This window comes from Oryx dammah, unplaced genomic scaffold, assembly GCF_014754425.2.
Source record: "Oryx dammah isolate SB20612 unplaced genomic scaffold, SCBI_Odam_1.1 HiC_scaffold_29, whole genome shotgun sequence".
In the NCBI taxonomy this organism is placed as follows: Eukaryota; Metazoa; Chordata; class Mammalia; order Artiodactyla; family Bovidae; genus Oryx; species Oryx dammah.
In genome coordinates this window covers 112,158,256-112,172,578 of record NW_024070213.1, presented here as the reverse complement: position 1 = coordinate 112,172,578, position 14,323 = coordinate 112,158,256, and the positions used below count along the sequence as shown (strand labels likewise).

General features: G+C 38.3%; 1 protein-coding gene across 1 annotated transcript in view; it reads right to left on the bottom strand.

Moving 5' to 3' along the window:
* KCNC2 (potassium voltage-gated channel subfamily C member 2) overlaps positions 1 to 14,323 on the bottom strand; it is a 267,910-nt gene that overhangs the window by 211,950 nt on the left and 41,637 nt on the right. Inside the window, exon 7 of the mRNA XM_040233983.1 lies at positions 14,003 to 14,318. Within this exon, the coding sequence (XP_040089917.1) occupies positions 14,003 to 14,318 (316 nt within the window). The remainder of the gene's footprint in view (positions 1 to 14,002; positions 14,319 to 14,323) is intronic.

The following is a 14,323-nucleotide window of genomic DNA, read 5'->3' as shown; positions in this document are numbered from 1 at the left end:
GACACCTGAGACACTCCAGGACAAGAACTACCAGCAGACTTTTCCCTCAAAACCCCAGAAGAAACAAATTCTGCTGAGGCCAGGATTTCAGACTTCTAGCCTGCAGAGCCATAAGAGAATAAATTCTCGTTTCAAGTCATCAAGTTTGTGGTAGTTTGCTACAACAGCTCAGGGAAACTAACGCAGCCAGTTAAATGCTACAATACTATAGCTACAAAGGGATATAGAAACTCAGAGGAGAAAACAAACTGCTTTTGAAAGAGTTTAGAAGGTGCCAAGTAAGACTTGATAATTTTACAAACTATTGAAAGATGATTGAATCCACATGTAAAATCGAGGAGGAGAGAGTGCAGGCTGTGAGAATAGTGTACAAAAACACAGAACATTGTGAACACATCTCTTACACTCAGGAATGGCAGAGCATGCTGTCTGAGCAGTAGAGTTGTGGGAGCTGTTACTGCATTTGTAAATGATGGGCAGATTCTGGAAAGCCAGACTAAGAAAAACACGTTTTAATATGTAGCCACTAGAAAAGGATAACAAGCTTGGAAGCAAGAAAATGGCATGGTACAGTAATGCTTTAGAAGGGCTACTCTGCCTTGGATCTGAACTCACCACGTTCTTCCCAGTTTAATTCCTTTGGTGCCTGTTCCCATTTTTGTTTTTTTTCCTCACTACCTTTGCTCCTTACTGGGCTTTATCTAGAGGAAATGTTTATTTAAAACAACTTTCCAAAGAGTCACAGAATCTCATTGGTACTTTTTAATCCCTAGTTCAATTTAAGCTTCTAGCTTTGGAATCTACATGAACTACTATACTGAATGAGTCAGTTACATGTCCCAAAAATTATACGAAAATTGATACTATTTTCTTGGGCATGAAACCAAAATAATATATAGCAAGACAAAGCTGACATTTCTTTTAGAGAGGACTTATTCCTTACTATCTTTTATGGTGGTGAATTACTGCAACCAAAAATTTTAAGGGGCATACTCTGCAGAATTTCACAACAATAAAATCTATGAAATAGCTATTAATAACTGAGCAATTGATACTGAAATATAAAAGAAAAATCACAAAACATAATACAAAATACTACAGTGTTAAATCCATAAAAGAATAACTACTGATTTCTCAAATCATATAACCGCTGACTCTTGAATTAGAAAAAAGTCATAAAGGTTGTCTTGTCCCATTGGGCAAACAGAAGCTACGGAGACATTCTTGACTTCTCTCTCTGCCTTACTCAAATGGCACCTAATTAATCAACAGTTCCACTTTAATTGTCTTTATTTCACTTCATCACTCTGGCCACTGTTTTAATTGAGATCACCAGTATCTTTTGGGCTGGTGGCTCAGATGGTAAAGAATCTTGCCCGTAATGCAAGAGATCTGGGTTCAATCTCTGGGTCAGGAAGATGCCCAGGAGGATGAAATGGTAAGTATCTTTTCCAGTATTCTTGCCTGGAGAATCTCATGGACAGAGGAGCCTAGCGGGCTATAGTCCATGGCGTCGCAAAGAGTCAGACACAACTCGGTGACTAACACTTTCACTTTTTAGTATCTCATACCGGGATTACCACACTCACATGCTAAACTGTAGCTCTTGTGTCAAACTTGCACTCATTTTCCCCAGCCCAACCCTGTCTTCAAGTATAAATATTTCAGAATAATAGCCCCGACTGCAAAGATGCATGCCATTGCTCTGCTTAAAATCCTTCCAAAGCTCTCCAGTCCCAGAGAAAGACCAGACCTTCCAAACAGAGCTTGCCAAGGCTTTCGATCCAACCTCAACTCATTTCTGGCAACACCTCCACATCCCTTACACAAGACGGGGGCTGTCCTGAATTATTTACAGCGTCTTGCACAGGCCTTGCCTTCTTTCCTTTTCAGGATTTTATTTCAACTCTCCTCTTTAAAAAGTCTGGCTATCTCCTCTTCAGCCTCTGGTACCAAGACAGGTATATTTCTTCCAGGAAGTTTTTTCCCACCCTTGGCAACCTTCTACTAGAACTCTCCTGACACTGCACTTTCATTTCTTTTCTATTGTTCTCTTCCAGGACACTACAGCTGCTTAAAGGCAGAAAATAAACCATTATCTCACTACTTGTAAAATGTTTGGTATAGGACATATACGTGTTAAGATATTGTTCTAGTTAATTACCATTTATTCATGTGGAATAGAATTATTCCTACAATTTCCCAGATAGTATCCAATATTCATACATGAAAAAACCTCAGCGATAGACAACTTACTTTTTTATGAACAATCTAAATGCTAGAATGTTCCCTTAAGGTACTCTATGTAACTACCCAATCCCTCTCAAATAACCAGTGCTTGGCATAAGGAACAGTGACGATTGTGTTGATGACGATAACAGTAATAATGATACAGCTAAAATTGAGAAAACTAGACCCTGCTGGCTTCTGAACATGAATATGCACAATCCACTCTCATAGCAATTCTTTGAGTCACATACAATTATTATCTTCCCAGTCCAGATGAAAAGAGGGAGGCTTAAAGAAGCGACATTGTGAAAGTGATACAGGCAAGTGGTACAGTCAGGATTCAAACTCAGTGAACTGAGTGCAGTCCTTCACAGTAATTCACTCCTGTCTCAAAACCAACTGTCAGCTAGTATTTTAACTCTCTGCCCTGAAAAAGAGATGTAGTAAAAATGATATCAAGAAGAAGACAGATTGAAAAATAAAAATCTAATTTAAAATCTTTAAATTAGTTTCTGAATTCATCTGTCTATGGAACTCTTTTGAGGGCAACACCTGTTAACATTCTGGATTGCTACAGATCTAGAAAACACACTTTGAGAAATATTGGTTCAAGCATGATTATTACCCTATTTCAATGTTAAATTGTATTTGCTTTGGCAGCAGTCACATCACAGTACTGACATGAACCGGGTCAGTAGCCAACTACAATGCCAAAGATGTTCATCTTATCTGAATCCTATCCAAATCCTATTGGAGTGAGACCGGGGAAGTCAAAATTCTAGTCATCATATCAAGTTATTTCTAGGCACATCTAAGTTTTAGAACCACTATCTAACTGGTTAGTAATACTATTTTCAAATACACTGAGATAACATTCCTGCCCTGGACTAAATATCCATCTCATCAGAAAATTTTCAGTTATAAACCCAGAGGTCCTCTTTTCCTTTCAAACCTGTTCTCCTGCATTCTGGTCCTTTTATTACCCCTTATGGCATGGCACAGCACTCTGTGTCAAGCCCCCATGTTTGCACACTACTCTGTTGACCTAATCCTTGACTGCTGGAAAACACATCTCTTGCATGTTAACTATTAACATCTCATCTCCTCTTTATAGGACAGTGGGACCCTCCCAAATCTGTGTGTCCACAGTATGCCAATATCTATATTATAGTTTTAATGCATTATACTGTAACCATGGACAGACAGTTGTTCTTTTCCAATAGAATACAAGTGTCTTGAAGGTAAATGACCCTTACATTCTCTGTACTAACCTAGTTTTGGCCAATAGTTAAAACCCAAGAACTGTCAGCACAGAGATTCAAAAGCATTTGACAGCTTTCATCTTTGAGGCTTGGTTCTCCTCCAGTTGGTTTAATTGAAAGAAATGTACTAATACCTAGCACGTTATTTCATCAACCAAGCAATGCAATCAGTCCTGAATATTCATTTGGAAGGACTGATGCTAAAGTTGAAGCTCCAATACTTTGGCCTCCTGATGTGAAGAACTGACTCACGGATGGCATCACCGACTCAATGGACATGAGTCTGAGTAAGCTCCGGGAGTTGGTGATGGACAGGGAAGCCTGGCATGCTGCAGTCCATGGGGTCACAGAGTCGGACACGACTGAGTGACTGAACTGAGACAATGCAAGCCAAGGCAGAGGAAACACAAAGGTTGCAAACAAAGAAACTCAGCACTGAAGCACAGTCAAGTACTCAAAACTAAAGACAGAGAAATTTGAGATGAATTAAACCAATGAGTAATACATCAACAGAAAAATGAATAGGTATTGAAAACAATCACTAACTTTTAAAGACTAAAGAATTGATAGGATGCACATATTACAACTAAAAACTAAGCAGTGGGCTCTCATAAGAAACTGGAACAATTAAAGAACCCTGTTTTTTAAATTGTCATTGAAGCCTATTAGTGCATTAAAATACATTTAATTTCATTGCTTGGCATGAATTTTATATCTCTAACATTGTACTCTAAATATCAAAGCACAGTGAACACCATCTTGAACCTGGGAATTAAGTATAAGTTCACACTTTCACTTTCACAAATGCTTCTCCATCATGATGATACAAATATGATGGTTGTTCAACTCTGATGCACCACTAATCATTTTATTTAACCCTGATAGCTCATTCAGGCCTGATAGTAAAGTTGTAGCTTAAAAAAAAAAAGGCTACTTGGTACTTTAGAATCTCTTGGCACAAAAAAAGGGCTAGCTAAGCCTCTGTTCTGTCCATTTCCTACTCAATTTATATATGAAAGATGGGTCTCACTAAGAATATTATAATTTTCATAATTGCCCTCTCACTATTCACCTCAAGAGGGTAGCAGGATAATCAAAACAATAAATCAAACCGTAATGATGCCTTGTTCTGCTTTCCTAAATATCAATTTTATCCAAATTAATATAGTAAGGAAGCTTCCTTTTGCCACTGTTCCCAATGCCATTACTTTGTCCTTGTTTCCAATATAGTTATTATATAATATTCACTTTAAGAAAATGGCATTTTATCCTCAATCAATAAATATAAAAATAAGCAACCCCATATCTGAATTTATGTAGCAAAACTTACAAACAAGATACAAAATTTACATAAATTGTGAATAATCCTTGGCCCTTTCATTGAACCCAATCAGACAAACTGCTCTAGGAATAACTGAAAAGTGAAAGTGTTAGTTGCTCAGTCATGTCTGACTCTGCAATCCCATGGATTATAGCCCACCAGGCTCCTTATATTCATCCAATTAGATTTTATATCAACATGTTGTCTTAAGCTTAGAATTAATAGCATCATTTGGATATTTTGACAATATTATTTAGAATCACTTTATATAAAAAAGTTTTTGCGTTTTATCATGTAATGAATGACTTTAAAATTCTGGACAGTTTTGGTGTAAAGGAAGATGATATCTGTGGCCAAAAGGTGATATATTTTCATCACTGAGACTTTCTCCATGGAGACGACTCAAAAGAGAACATCTTCCACTGCTGAGACTAAATCACAGAACATTTGCCAGGAAGGGCTGTCTTGAATTTTGCTTCAGTTTTTAAAGATATCAACAATGTTGTCAGATGCAGAAAGAATGGCAAAGATCTAAGTTCTGATACAAAATCCACCAGTGTCTTCAAACAGAAAATTAAGACACTGAGATGTCTGCATAGGGTTTTCTTAATACATGAACATGGAGGAAACGTCAGGTTACACAGATGTCTCTATCATTATGAGCTTTCAGAAGAAAAGGTCAGTCAAATAACCATAGCAATTATGGAGTACTTTTTTCCCCAATACTACCAGCAACTTCTTCTGTTTGACTCCTATAAAATGCCTTCTTCTGTTTGACTCCTATAAAATGCCTTCTCTCAAACACACACAAAGTTATAAGGCTGTTTCACATTCCACCAACAGGGAAGGAAGCACTACCTTCGGCTAACTATCTACTAAAGAAGGCTGAAGGAAAAGTGTTTTAGTCTTGTATTTACTGACCTCAATAAAACATAAATCTCATTTTAGGTCTTAAAAACAACTCCAACCATCTTCACTCTAATTTACCAATTATCCATGTGTACACCCAAGCAAAATGTTGGGCTCCAAAATCACTGCAGATGGTGATTGCAGCCATGAAATTAAAAGACACTTGCTCCTTGGAAGGAAAGTGATGATCAACCTAGACAGCATATTAAAAAGCAGAGATATTACTTTACCTACAAAGGTCCATCTAGTCAAAGCTATACATTTTTTCCAGTAGTCATGCATGGATGTGAGAGTTGGACTATAAAGAAAGCTGAGCACCGAAGAATTGATGCTTTTGAACTGTGGCGTTGGAGAAGACTCTTGAGAGTCCCTTGGACTGCAAGGAGATCCAACCAGTCCATCTTAAAGAAAATCAGTCCTGGGTGTTCATTGGAAGGACTGATGCTGAAGCTAAAACTCCAGTATTTGGCCACCTGATGTGAAGAGCTGATTCATTTGAAAAGACCCTGATGCTGGGAAAGATTGAAGGCAGGAGGAGAAGGGGACAACAGAGGATGAGATGGTTGGATGGCATCACCGACTCAATGGACATGAGTTTGAGTAAACTCTGGAGTTGGTGATGGACAGGGAGGCCTGGCATGCTTCAGTCCATTGGGTCACAAAGAGCCTGACACGACTGAATGATTGAACTGAAACCCAACCACGATCTGGTTAGCTACACGTGAGAAGAGAATGTTCTATAAAACATTAACCATCACCAATAGGTTGAATGAGAGTTGCATTTAAAAATTCCAAAGGCAATAAAGCCAACAAAAGTAGAAAAACATATTACAAAAGACACACACACACAAGGATAAAGGGATAAAATAGCAGGTAAGTGAAAAAACTGGAGTTTCAGCTTTAGCCTCATTCCTTCCAAAGAAATCCCAGGGCTGTGGCCACCTCATGCGAAGAGTTGACTCATTGGAAAAGACTCTGATGCTGGGAGGGATTGGGGGCAGGAAGAGAAGGGGACGACAGAGGATGAGAAGGCTGGATGGCATCACTGACTCGATGGACTTGAGTCTGAGTGGACTCCGGGAGTTGGTGATGGACAGGGAGGCCTGGCGTGCTGCGATTCATGGGGTCGCAAAGAGTCGGACACAACTGAGCAACTGAACTGAACTGAAGTGAAAAAAACAGGCAGATTAGTTTTGATGCTTTAAAGGTAGCAGAACATTAAGATGTAGAACTGGTAGAGAAGGCAGCAATGGAAGGATGCATCTGGAGGGTATCTGGAAATAGAATAATAAGATAAGGACACTTTCCCTGCTATTGTTGAACAATAGGACATTGAAGAGGACAGACCCTACTCCAGCTATTTCCAACAGGCTTGCTACTTTCTGAAAGCTAAAATTTGTGCAGCTGATATTAAACCCAATCCAGACTAAGCAATCAAGATGGAATGGGAAGAGTGCCGGGAGTCATAAGGCCTAAATTCCAACCCTGCTACTGAGACTAACTAGCCATGGCTATGAACAAGTCAGCTGCTTTTTTTGTGATTTAAGGTTTCCTGACACAATGACCAGTTTCCTTCCATCACCACTTTCCTTCTAAGTCTCATGAGCAGCAGAAGGCTGTTATACATACCAGTGTCACTGAAAGACGGTGTAGTGTGGTGGTGTGCATGCTCAGCTGTGTCTGACTCTTTGCGACTCGATGGGCTGTAGCCTGCCAGGCTCCTCTGTCCATGGGATTTCCCAGGCAAGAATACTGGAGTGGGTTGCCATTTCCTCCTCCAGGGGATCTTCCCGACCCAGGGATCGAACCTGCATCTGCATTGGCAGGTGTATTCTTTACCACTGAGCCATTATGGAGGCTGCATTCAAAGATTATATACCACATAATATATAATACACGCATGCTCACACACAAATATTCTCAGTCAAAACTTTAAGCCATATTCCCATGAGTCTCTTCCTTCACTTATCCATATAAACATTTTATAAATATATACAGACAGAGTATGTATCTACATTATGATAGTGAATATATCTTTATTATGTAAATATGTATAGGCTGAAATAGAAAAACTATTTTTTCTCAAAAGAAAAATAGGGTGTACTATATAATACATATATATTTTTCTCTTGAAATATTCTTCATTAGTGAGCACATTAAAACACAAACTTACAAAGTGTGCATACTATTCTCTATGCTTATCCTGACTGAGTTATGAAAAAGATTAGAACTGAATAATTTGACACTATTTGGTAAACACTTAAATGTGTTAGGCATATCTGTAAATCCTCAAGTGAATAAGACTTTCCCTTCTGTATAAGATATGGGAAGGGGAAAGGCTGGTGTCTTTGACAAGGCACTTTTCAAATGGAAATAAAACTGAGATTACCTAATCAGTTACCCTTGTGGGTGGATGGCTATACACCTGCACTGAATCTCAGACTTAGAAGATGACAGAGCCGATCATCTTTATGGGTTTCATGACAGAGCCACAGCAAAATGATTTCCTGAGATCAATATGTGGTTGAAAGAAAGCTGTTTTCAATGGAAACAGGAAGCTAGGAGCCAACCTGTTTCTATGGTAACCAGAGCAGCAGCTACCCAACAGCTGTAGGAAAAGAAAAGGGCAGCAAGTTAAAATCAAAAAAAAAAAACAAAAAACAAAAAAAAAACAAGAGAAATCCATACTAGTTTACCTTATTAGTGTGATAGTCCCTAGAGGACAATCAAAATGAGTGCAGATATGCTCTTTTCCTACCCAGGGGTTTTCAGCAGTCACTATCCTTGTGTTTTCTTCTAAACTTCAAAATCTTGGAGCTGGAAAGAAGTTTGAATACTTATCTAGTCCAATGTGTCATCCCCATTTTTTCTTTCAAAACAAAGCCAAAGGAAATCAAGACTTAAAAAGTCAAAGTAAATTCTCAAAGGTCACAAGCTAGCTGTTAAATCAGAGTTAGCGCCTAGGACTCATGGATTCCAACTCAGGCATTTTTCCAATGCTCTTTCCATGTATTCTCTACTCTCTTTTCCTCCCAACACCCACAGTTTAGTCACTTTCTGTGAAAATATTGACCACACAGTATTAAAATTAATCACCACCCTTCAAACTATAAGCAAAAGGCAATGCTATCCTGTCATAGAAAAATCTTGACTGTTTTTCCAAAAGAAAAGCCCTTCATACTTCAAAAAGAACTGGATCAAGTTTATATAATCCACTGATGGTTACAGTTTCGATTATCTTGCCATTATATATTTCCTTACAGAGACCTGTGTTTATACTCTATCAGTCCTTTCATGCTATTTACTATTTCATTCAGATACATTTTTAAAGGTTGCCATAATAAAAAAGGGTAAATGATTCAGAATTTGAGAATAAAAATGAGATCTGAAAACTGCATTTACTTTATTTGCAGTAGTTAAAATAAATAGTAATGATACATATTTCTAAATGGGAAAGGTTGACCTGCATTTTTTATAAAACTACACATTTCCTCGTTTTCAGTTGCTTTGAAAATAAGCTTCTTGACAGAGAAGAAAAATTTCTCTGACTCTCATTTAGTTTTGTCAATTCGGGTCTACAAATGAGCTCTTAGGAAAACATAATAGAAAAAAAAACAAAACCCATACATAAACTGTCCAGCTATTCACCTTTGGCATGATAATGCCCCAGCAACAGATTAGGTCACCTAGTTTGGGGTTAAATACAGTACCAAAAATACAGTTCCACTAAAGTTACTTGCTTTTTTAAATTGTGTTGAATGAGGCACTCTCTAATCTTATCCAATGCTCAGAATATATGAATAAAATCAAATATATCTGTGAAGTGTATAATTAGTGGCCTGGAAAAAGTCAAGGGAGACTTAGATGCTTATATAGCAAATGCAAATACACCAGACTCTTAACTGCAGACTCTTTTTAGGGGTCTGAAGTTTGGATTTGTATTGTCATGTGGTTGGCCATAACTTTTAATTGTGAGATTAAAAAGATGGTTAGGATAGCATCACCGACTCAAAGGAAATGAAACTGAGCAAACTCTGGAAGAGAGCGAAGGACAGAGAAGCCTGGCGAGCTGCAGTCCATGGGGTCGCAAAGAGTCAGACATAACTTAGTGACTGAACAAACAACAACAAACTTTCAACTAAAATAGAAGGGATGAAGACACTAGGACACACTGTAAATAATTCAGTTGTTTTCTCTGCAAAGAATTCAGTTTTTAGATATAAGCACAGCTTGTCTCATACTCTTCAATAATATTGCAAAGAGAGAGCCTATAAATCACTCTGAACACAGAAAAATCAAGGCTGGAAAAGCCTAACACTTTCATAATAAAATGAAGACTAACAGAAGCATAAAACTGTCATTTCTTTTTTTTTTTTTTGGCCACACCCCACAGCTTCCAGGATCTTAGTTCCCCTATCAGGTATTGAGCCCCAGTTTCTCCTAACCAGTGGACCACCAGAGAATTACCAAGATCATCATTTCTAAATGCAGTATTTTCCTGAACATCTCAAGCAACATTTCCACATGAGTTTTGTTTTTTTTTTTTTTAAGGGAAACATCTTTAGTATCTCTGGAATTTTGCTTATTGTTATTTTGTTGCACTTTTAATTGAACAGATAATATTTTAGGAAATATTTTATTATAAATAAAGTGGTGAGCTTACTGAGGGCAAAGTACTATATCTGCTCACACACTTCTAGTATCTTATATAGTTTCTGGTCTACAATGACTGCAAAAACAATATTAATTGACTAAATAAAATTCTAAAATTTTAATAATTAACAATATTTTACAAACAAGTTTATTTGGCCATTATTTCTTTTAACTGGAGCAAGGCTCACAAAACAAGAATTAATATGTTTTCTTTCTTTAATCTTAATGTGTGACTCAAATTGTCCTTACCATACTATAATTTTTAAAAATTAAACGCTACATCTAAACCTAGAAAATAGTTATTTAGAAGATCATTCCTTTCTTGTTTTGTACTTTGAGGTGGAGGAAAAAATGTCCCATAAAAAGCAAATTACATATATGCAATTCTGAATCCAATTCTAGATATTCAAATTTAAATTTTGATAGTTTTAAGGATTATATTTTAGTAATTCTGTGGAAATAAAACCATTTAAAATGCTTTTTACTATTTGTAAATATCATTCAATGCCATCAACAGGATAATCTCTCTTCTTTCCAGATCTCATTTTCTCCACAACAGGTTTCCATGACAACTTATATTTAAAATTTTATAAATTTCTAATATATTTTTAAGGATACAATTCATAAATGTAAAATATAAACTTATTTACCAAGTTAACCTGAACAATTTAGACTGCTCAAATATGTATTTACATCATAAATTAAAAGCAACAGAGGAAGGGGAAATGCCAACCAAAAGGCAAAAATACAATGCTGTAAAATTAAATTAATTATCTAGTTCCTATCACTGTTGTTTCAGTCTGCCACTTTAGACTATAAAAGTTAGAAGTAAAACAAATCTACTATATAATCAAGTCACTCTCCTCAATACTAGGAAAGGATAAGGACAATGATGAAACAAGTATAACAAATTGAAAACAGAATTTGCACAGTTAAAATTGTTCATCTCAAGTACATCAATAAAAAATGAACTAATGTAAAATGAAAAGAGGGTTTATAAAAGTTAAATACTTCTATTAAGAATGACATCAGTAAGACCACAGCTGAACCAAACCACTTGATAATTGATTTTATGTCTCCTAGAATCATGGCCATGAAAAATATAATTTCATCCAGTGACTTCCCAATGTAATTCTATTTACCAAAGTAGTCAGATAATATTGTCAGTCAATCATCTGAACTAAAAGTGTACATAAAAAAATATTAAATCACATGTAAATAGAATGGTGACTTCTGAGTACTCTTTTTTAAGCAACCCCTAATAATCTGAAAAGCGATTTTTCTGAAGACAAGTCTCACAAATGTTAGCCAATCTGAAAAAAAAAAAAAAAGGGAAAAACATTACATATAAACTGGTCAATAAAAATTGAAAGTTAGAACAGGGTTCATTTTAAGAAAACTGGAATCCCATATTTGCACTCTAATGTTGGGTAGTACAGCCAAAGACCTGGAAAAAAATTTATATGTATGCATATATACACACACACACACACACACACACACAGATATGTCATAGATGACCTTTCAAAGTTAGAAGACTAAGGACTGTCCTACGCTGCATTAAATCTCAAGAGCAACACTATCTGCAGAGATTTCACAAGCCAGATAGTCAGTTATAATCAGTGGTTGCCGTGGAAAGGGCCTGGGGAGGGTGTCATGAGACCTTCAGCGTAATTTTGGCTTTGCTAATAACTTGCTCTATGACCTTGGCCATCACTTAGCATCTGCAGTCTTCATTTTTCTCATCTACAAACTACAGGTTCCTCATGAGGTGACCTCAGTGAAATTTTCCAGGTCTCTCATTCTCAGCTGATTCTGTTTCTAATGGCTCTTTGACCTTAAATTAATCTCTACTCTATCTGTGTTCTTTTCCTCACCTAAAATGGATGCAGGTCAAATTCTTAATATTATTACAATAAACTCTTAGTAAGATTTTTTAAAAACTATTTTCAAGTTAAGGGGCTACCCTTAGACCATTACTTCATAGAATCAAATACCATAGCAGTAATAAAAATTGAACGCCTTGAAGCCTTTCCTGTGCAACCTAGCCTCCAAAAAATGCATCTTATTATCATGAATAAAGATAATAAAGCATTCTGGTTTTTTATACCACATAAAATAACAAAATTATATGATGAGTCTGAAAACAAATGCAGATTATCTTTTTAGTCGCCAACTGGAAAAAGCACTATGGCACACAGCTGGAATCCAAAACAAGAGAGATAATGGTCATGAATCTGTGGTTTAATTTAAATAAATAAATAAGTCTGCACTTTTTTTTTTCCTGAATGCCAACTCTTGCTGAATTCATAGAATGGTCTTAAAAGGAAGATCTCAGAGTTGAAGTTATTAATTCTATATTCAAATATGAGAACGCGGACATACTAGAATTTACGTGTGCACTTAAATACCAGATCTCATAAAGTAGCAATGCTTTAAATTGTCTCTTTGATAGTCTGTATCAAATTGCAAACAAAATACATGCTCAGACTTCTAACGTGGTATCAGAAGCACATCTTCTGACATGTTATCAGACAGCTGCAAAATGTCTCAGAGGCAGAGACTTCTGACATGCAGAGGAACACAATAATGAGGATGGAGCCAAACTCAAGCTGGGAGAAATCCCATTCTGCCCAAGGAGGATTTTTCCTGGGTGTCAGAAGCAAACCAGACACAAGCAGTTGCAAAGATTTAACTAAATACAGTACTCCATTCTCACATAGAGTTAAAAACCATTCACATACTGCATAATCTGAGGTTATTTATATTTCTTTTATTTCCTTTAAAATTAGAGAAACCGTTACTAGTTATTTTTATCATCTCTTCACTGGGATTTTGAAGAAGCCATCCGACTAAATTGAATCTGTCACTCAAACTAGAAACTGAAAAGAAATATTGAGTATGGGATCAAAATGTATAGAATAAAGTAAAGTTGCCTACAGTCTAAATTAGAGAGACTCCCACTGAACCAGGATCACTGAAGTGTCCAATCGGCACTGAACCTGTAAAAAACACAGAGCGCCAGGGGAAAGACCACAGACCAAAATTCACTGTGCAGGTGGACTATCCCGTCAGCTTACTGGGGCAAGCAGACTCAGCACTGCTCTCCCTTGGAGACAAGCCCAAACGATATTCAGGAGGTTCTCTTTCCAAGATGAACCTGTTCATCTCCCGGCCCAGCCACAGACATATATTCCGTTTCCCCTCTACTGCCCTAAGTAGGGCCACTGCTCTGCGTGAGTCCGGCATGTCAGACCTCACTGGAAAGATCAAACCGTGATGATCCGGAGGCCTGGAGGACCCTCGGAACTCAAGACAAGGTTGGAATAAAAGAGAAATAGAAATTCCACATCATGAAGCGTGGTAGCGATTTCAGGACCAGGTTCCACAGCAGTGGACATCTGCCCTGCTGGTCCCACCTGGGGAAGTAAATCTAGGTTGGAGTTGAGGAGAGGAGGGGGAAGCGGAGGGGAACGGGGGTAGAAAGGGGACGAGCGACGGGGCCCCCGCCTCCCGATTCGGGACACCCCGGCCCGCTCCCCCCACGCCCTCTGCTGAGAGAGCAGGACGTCTCGGAAGGGGTGGGGAGAAGCTGGAACAGCAGGGAAGGGGGCGCCTCTGGCCTTACCCGGGCGGCTCTGGACGAGTAGGGGTCCTCGAAGAGAGCCCACATGCGGGGCTGCAGCCTCCTCCAGCGGCCGGACTTGCCGTCGGGGCCCCCCAGGCCCGCGGCGTCCTCGATGCCCAGCCTCTTGGCCGCCAGGTCCTCGTCGTCGCCGGGGTCGCCGCCGAGGAGGTCGGGGGCCTCGAAGATGTCGAGCGCCTCCTCGGCGTCGCGGTGCTGCCGGTAGGTCATCCAGCAGCAGGGCTCCACGTCGGTCTCGTCGATGCCCCAGAAGGCCAGCTCCTCCTCGAAGAGCGGCCCGCACACGTCGGCCGGGCAGTGCAG